This window comes from Pteropus alecto, unplaced genomic scaffold (genome assembly GCF_000325575.1).
Source record: "Pteropus alecto unplaced genomic scaffold, ASM32557v1 scaffold49, whole genome shotgun sequence".
Taxonomy (NCBI): domain Eukaryota; kingdom Metazoa; phylum Chordata; class Mammalia; order Chiroptera; family Pteropodidae; genus Pteropus; species Pteropus alecto.
The window spans coordinates 3,129,596-3,136,799 of NW_006443131.1; the positions used below are offsets into that span (position 1 = coordinate 3,129,596).

General features: G+C 54.9%; 1 protein-coding gene across 1 annotated transcript; it reads right to left on the bottom strand.

The window, feature by feature from the left end:
* Nucleotides 1–2,822: 2,822 nt before the first annotated feature.
* CUNH1orf68 (chromosome unknown C1orf68 homolog) lies at nt 2,823–3,740 on the bottom strand. Its single transcript, XM_006923609.1, has 2 exons — nt 3,375–3,740; nt 2,823–3,206 (listed from the first exon to the last, which is right to left on the bottom strand). Exons 1-2 carry the CDS (start codon nt 3,738–3,740, stop codon nt 2,823–2,825), a joined length of 750 nt encoding a protein of 249 aa, XP_006923671.1.
* Nucleotides 3,741–7,204: the final 3,464 nt, after the last annotated feature.

A 7,204-nucleotide genomic window follows, 5' to 3' on the forward strand; every position in this document is an offset into this window, starting at 1 on the left:
AGCCGGGCGGGCAGGAGCTGAGTCTGGGGTCGAGGCGTGGTGCGCGGACAGCTCGGCCGTGAGACGGGCTCCACGAGCTCCCACGGGCACTTGGCTGGACACGTGTCTCTCCGAGAAGTCCACAGAGGCGATGACACGCGCCTTCTCCGTGCTCCCTGGGTCAGTCATCCCACTGGATTCCAACAATCCAGGAAATTACCGCAGGATGGTTGCGTCAATAATGAAGTTTCATGTCTTCAATGACCCGACCATATTGAGTCCCAGGCTCTGGGGACATCACATCAAACGAGACTGCGTTCCTGGTTCCTACAGCGTGCCCGGTCAGGTAGGTTGGGGTGGACGAGTGGCCCAGCGCAATGTCCCTGCGAGTCGAACGCGAGGGCCGGCCACGAGGATCTCAGACCATTAATCACTGTCGATCTGCCTCATCTCTTTGGTGCTGTGCATACTATTCCTCCTCCTCGCTTTTCGGCGGTGGCCCCGCCCACTCCAGCACCCACCCGTCTCACACGCCGCCTTGCTAATCAAGTCAGCAGCAGCCATCAGCTGGGTGGAGATGCTTACACCAATGACAAGGAATGACATCTGATTGTGACATTTTTCCTAGCCAACTTCTGTCCGGGGACCTGGCCTATATTCCCTTCTCGTCAAGCACCGAGTCTGGGAGGACTAACCGGGAGCCCCATTGCTTAAGCCCGCTGGGGGGTCACAACACGCTATCCATCCAATCATTACCCCTTTCCCGTTTTCTTGGAAAGATACTTCCTTGAACTTTGAGGGAGAGTCAGAGACTTGTAAGTACAGACTGTCGGTGACAGGAGAGGTCTTTAGTGAAGGTTTGACGGTCAGTCTTCATCGTATCGAGGACAAACGAGACTGAGGCCCAAAGCGGCGAAGTGGCTTATTCACTGTTACAAAGAGAATCTGGCAGCGCCGGCATAAGAACGGAGCAGGGAGAAGCTGGGGACAGTAGTCCTGTGTAGTGTCAAGTCACGCATCCCCATCTTTTTATCCGTAAAGGAAACCTTCCTTCATTGCATTTTATCTTAGAACTATAAAATGCTGCGCCGTGAGACTCTCTTAATACTTTGCATCTGATACGATTGTCACTCTCTTACCCTCTGCCCCGACGTTCAGATTTACTGATAAAACCCCTCCAAAGAGGAATGGGAAAGTGGCTTAATGTGTTGTGGACCTACTGTGTGCCGGGTACTATTTTAGGCAGTTTTATGAGACGGGATCCCTCTGAGTGGAAAGATCACATAACTTATCTGAGGTCATAGGGCCAGGAAATGGACCTGTCTGCCTCGAAGGCCTCAATCTTACTGCAGCACTGGCTGTTGCTTCCCCCCAGCCCACCACGTGCACAATGCCCAGCACATAGTAGGTCCTCAATAAATAAAGGGCAATTCCCTCTGCCCTTTCCTGTAGGTGTCAAGAATAGGTCGGAGTCATTTTTCTTATGGATATTTAATAATATTAGCTATATATTCAAGTACGACATATGTATAAGATATAAAAAATTTTGATGTGTATGACTATAAGTTTATTTACTAATTTGGGGAAATATCATGAAGCCTTTCTCTATGCATTAACCTTACTTAGTCAGTACGTTTTGCATAGGCATTTTCCCGAAAAAGGAAACGCCATCAAAAGACACCCCCACGCTGGGAACTGGGCTTCAGATTTTACTCAGTAGTTTTTCCTATTCTCGAAAAATTGTGCAGAAGCACTTGATGGGGCAAGAGGAAGTCGTGATCCTGGGCAAGGCTGTTCCCGGTTGTGGGTGGGTGTCCAGTGACTGAACAGCCCGTTTATGGGGGTGGGTGGAGGGACGGGGTCTGATTTATGGGGCCGCAGGCGGCTTAGACGTTCAAAGGTAGCACCGCAGCAAAGGGACCTCCTGAGCGTGTGCCGGGGGGACTCGGCGAGCTCGTTCAGAAGCAAACACGAGGTTCCCGCACTCGTGCACCCATGTATTCATGCGTTTGCCAAACATCCGTCTCCCGCGCTCATGCCCCAGGCCTCGTGGGGCTGCTCTGAACAGCGGCTGTCTCTCTCTCTATTTTTCATGTGCGTGTTTACAGTTTCTAGTTATAAAAAATCCACCCCGGTCGTCCAGAGCCAGCCGAGCAACGGGGAAGGAAGTGGCGACTCGCCTTGGGCCCTGAGGCTTGCTCCACGAGGCTCGCCTTCGCTTCCAGGAGGTTCTAGCCCCTTCCCTAAGGCCACTACCCTATGGCCTCAGGAGGGCGAGCCTATCAGAGCAGGAAGTGTAACCCATAAAGCCACCACGGGTTCGAGCCCCGCACACAGCAGCGGGGACATCGTCCAGTGACCCTCCTGAGCAGATCTGACCGCACACGCCCCTCGACACCCAGGGAGGTGGACCCCGAGTTCACACGCGGAGAGCATGCTGCCGTGAGCACTTGGTCACGGCCAGTCCTCTGCCCAGACCGATCGGAGGGCAGGAAGTGGCGTCCTCCAGCCCCCGAACCTCCAGCCTCGCATCCTGCCACTGTGCACGGGGAAGTTTATCCCCAGCATGCTAGACACGGACCAGACACACAGACAGGAAGTCGCGGAATTGCTTCCAAAGCTTTATTCTTGCCAAAGTTTGGGGGTTGCGCTAACTCTGGCAGGCGGCCTTGATGAAGAAGCGGGGCAGGGGGTGGTGGGAAGGGACGGGGGGAAGCAAAGGGGTGAAGGTCAGTCGGCATCACTGGGAGCCTGGGGGTGGGGGGTGCGAAGGCGGAGCTGGTCAAGCCCCCGAAGTCACGTGGAGCAGGCGTGAGTCCGGGAGCGGAGCTGTTCTTCCGTGTTTAGCAGCAACAGTCGTCCTCGTGATGACAGCACGCGGGACCTCGGGACCTCATGGGAATAATTCCCAAACAGCCGCACCCAGAGCTGCAGCAGCCGGAGCCGCAGCACCCAGAGCTGCAGCAGCCCGAATCCTCACAGCAGCCAGATGACCCCGAGGTGCATTCCTGAGGCCGCTGGACCCAGCGTCTCAGGGGACTCACCCCGAAGGTCCGGGGAGCCAGGCAGGAGTAGCTGGTGGACACGGGAGCAGAGCATGGGTTAGGGACACTGACCTGGGCCGCCGAGCCACCCATGGGAGCCTGAACGTAGTAGGTCTGGCAGGGAGAAGGGTACTGGACGTAGCATGTCTGGGTCTGGCAGGGAGCTGGGCACTTCACAAAGGTCTGGCAGGGAGTGGCGTACTGCACGTAGGTTTGAGTCGGGCACGGAGCCGGGCACTTCACGTAGGTTTGAGTTACGCACGGAGCCGGGCACTTCACAAGGGTTTGAGTCGGGCACGGAGCCGGGCACTTCACAAGGGTTTGAGTCGGGCACGGAGCCGGGCACTTCACCAGGGTTTGAGTCGGGCACGGAGCCGGGCACTTCACAAGGGTTTGAGTCGGGCATGGAGCCGGGCACTTCACGTAGGTTTGAGTTACGCACGGAGCCGGGCACTTCACAAGGGTTTGAGTCGGGCACGGAGCCGGGCACTTCACAAGGGTTTGAGTCGGGCATGGAGCCGGGCACGTCACGTAGGTTTGAGTTACGCACGGAGCTGGGCATTTCACAAGGGTTTGAGTCGGGCACGGAGCTGGGCACGTCACGTAGGTTTGAGTTACGCACGGAGCTGGGCATTTCACAGATGTAACGTCAGCCCCCAATCCTGAGCCTTTCACACAGGATGGAGGGAACTGCACCTGCTTCTGCTGGTCACACATCTTTCTGTGGCTTTGCAAAATCTGAAAAGAAAGGTTTCGTGAGAACGAGGACGATTTCCAGGGGCGCCTGCGACATCCCCCGTGGATGGCGTGGTCTGTAAGCAGTATAGGCTTTTGAGAAGGTGCCAGGCGCCCTGAAGCTGTCCAGCTGGCACCGGGGTGGACTAAGCCGTGGATGCTGGGCTCGGCTCTCGTACCTTTCTTTACCTGGCTGTATGACTTTGGACAAGTCGCTGCTCACCTCTGAGCCTCAGTTTCCATGGTAAAAAATGAAGGACTCTCCTCTCTCCCCACCCACTTTGATGTCTACACTGCGAGTTGTCCTTGGGAGGTCGTCGCTTCCCAGCTCATCTCTTCCTGCCACCAATTTATTCGAGAGTGGCTCTCCTTCCTCCTGCCCAGCCAGGTGTACCCAGGGAAGGCATGTTCACGTCAGCACACCTGAGCCCACGGGAGCCTCAAGCCAAGCCCGACAGGCCCCGTTGGAGTGAGTTTCCACCCTTTGCTCTTTGGATCAGCTAAACGATCACTTTACCTCATTAACGGACCCAAGAGAAGACTGCACACCCGCACTCAGAGAGAGAAGGTGGCCGCCTTCTCCCAAAGCCCTAATAGCTCAAACCGCCCGTCTCCCTGTCCTCCAAAGCTCCGGGCTCGGGCTTCCGGTCAGCTATGGCCATCGGCCTCCTTCAGCGGCTGCCCTGAGTGTCTCATCTCGACCACCCTCGTGGCTCTCCACGCCAGCTTCTGCAAGGCTCCCTTTCACGCTACGTCGTCACCCCCAGGCAGAGAGACTTACCCTCTTTGCCGACGGGAGCGAGGCTGGAAGGAACCAGTGATCTGAGGAACTGGAGGTTGGGGACACCTTTTATAGGGCAATGGGGCAATAGTGAGGCAATTTAATGGCATCTGAATGAAGCAGCGGAGATCACGAGGGTGAGGGCTGGCCTCGCATTGGCGGGATTCCTCCCCAGTATGCCCGGCTCCTCGGTTGCAGGCGGGGCAGGTCTGGGCTTGACGCTACATTTTTCCAAACACGAGATAAACGATTTCTGCCACCTTCTTTATGAAACAAGTCAGGCTTCTTTTACTAGACGTTGGGAGAGATGCCCGTGAGATCTGTTCCTGTGAAGCTGTTTCTAGGTCACTTGAGTCTTCAAGGACCTGTCTGAGATGTGAGCATCTCAGTTTTCACACGCTGTGCCGAAATGGCGTGTTCTTTCCCAGCGCAGATGAAGGCTTCCGTGATGGCTCCTCCGGGTCGGGGTTGCTGGACACAGAGAGTTTGGCTCAGTGGTCTCTGCCTCAATATGGCAGCTGGGCCCTCAGGAAATGGTGTGTTCCGTGGGCTGGCAGGTTATGCTAAGCTCACTTAAAAATTGGGCGAGTGTTTGATGATCCCAGACCCCAGGCTCTATACCTAGGCTGTTTAGCCTCACTCACTCATGCCCTATGACCTCTCACCCTCACCAACATGCCCTATGACCCCCCACCCTCACCTCAGATCTCACTGACACGTCTAGATCCCCAAGAACCCAGCACGGTCGAAATCCAGCCAGATGGACACGATGTGATAACGATAAAAGTAGAATCTGACATTTACTCGAACGCTTTCAATGTGCCGGACAGTTCATGAGGCACATACGCTCACAGATGACCCCGTCACTGAGGCCCCGAAAGGTCAAGGAACGTACCCGCTGTCACAAAGCAAACAAGCCAGGAAGCTGGAAGCCCAGTGCAGGCGGTCTGATGGCCACAGGAGCCCTGCTCTTACAGAAGAGGAAACTAAGACCCACGGGCCCAGCGACCTCGCCGAGGCCACCCCATCTAGGCCCAGGCTTGTCTAATCTCAGAGCCCAGGCTCTTCCCACTGAGCCACGCTGGGCTACCCGACTGGAAGGTCATCTCCATCCCGAAGCTAGCACTGGCCCCGAGCAGCTACTCCCTCAGACCAGCCAGTCCAGGCCCCGCCGTGGCCCTTGCAGCCTCTCTGGTTAAAGGGGCTCCTGCATTTGTCCATATGGACCTCCCATATTCCCCGAATTAAAAAAACACAACACGAACCCCCACACTTCACAGGCACTTCCCACTCCGAGCCGGGTTTGCAAGGCCTGCCTCTGAACAGTCTGGAAGAGGCAAGAAGGGGAGATGCCACCCCAGGACTGGAAGGCTTCCCGCTTCCTCCCACCATGTGTGCCTCTTGTGGCTTGTAACACTCCGTACCTTCCTCCGTGAAGCCCGCCAGTCTCTCTCCCCAAGGGAATGGAGTAAGTGGGAGGGATGGGGTTTACGCCAGTCCATTACCTGCTTCCCTAAGTGTCCCACCTCAGCTGATACCCAGGCCTGGCATTTTATAGAGAAAAGGGAAACAGGATGATCTTTTATTGGAGTCAGAAACGTCCCATGGGATAGCCGATCAAATTTAGTCCCCACAACAGTGTCCCAAACAAACACACTCAAGCTCATACGGCTCAAGTGGTCGATTCAGAATTCGAACCCACGTATAAGAGATTTCACATTTTACTGTCTTCCGCCATAGCATGCTGCTTCTAGTGTTCAAATCCGTCAGGCCTTCGGAACGACGCCTTTCAGCCCCCAGCAGACACGGCCGAGAAGCCTGCTACCTTACACGCAGGACGGGCCAGCCCTCCTCTATGGGGAAAGGAATCTCCTAGAAGGCCAGCCATTTTAGGGCACGTCAGTAAAACGAGGTCGGGGGAAAGAGGGAGGGAGAGGTCAAGACACGAATGGAACTGAGTCCTCGTCCTGATTCTGCGGATGCCTCTCGGACTGAGTCCATCCTGCCCTGGTGTCCCTCGGCCATTCCCTCTCCACTCCGAGGACTTTTAATTGAATTTGTTGGGGTAACGTTGGTTAATGACGTTATATTATTTTCAGGTTTATAAGGTCAGAATTCAGCATCTGCAGACTCCAGGGAGTGCTCCCGTCTGAAGTCTAGCCGCCTCGCATCACCATGTCTTGGCCCCCCTTTACCCTCTTTGGTCCCCTGCCCCGCCCCCCATCCTCTCTGGCCACCCCCATTCTGCTATTTGTGTCTATGAGTTTGTTTTTGTCTGTTTTGCTAGATTACTTGTTACTTTTTGTTATATAGCTCACATATGAGTAAAGTCATATGGTTTTCGTCTTTTTCCACTTCATTTATGTCATTTAGCATAATACTCTCAAGATCCATCATATGGTCACAAATGGCAACAGTCGATCCTTTTTTATAGCTGAGTAGTATTCCATTGTATATATATATACCACATCCTCTCCACCCAATCATTCATCGATGGCTCTTCCTCTCTAAAATATACAAAGCCCCCCCTGGGACAGTCTGGGGTCCTTGGGGCCTGTTTTGCAAAGGAAATGTACATTTCCACATCCTAGCTGTCCGCGGAGTTATTCCCGGAGTTACTCCGGATGGACCGTAACTCCGCGAGCGTTGGTAGCTGTGCACGCCT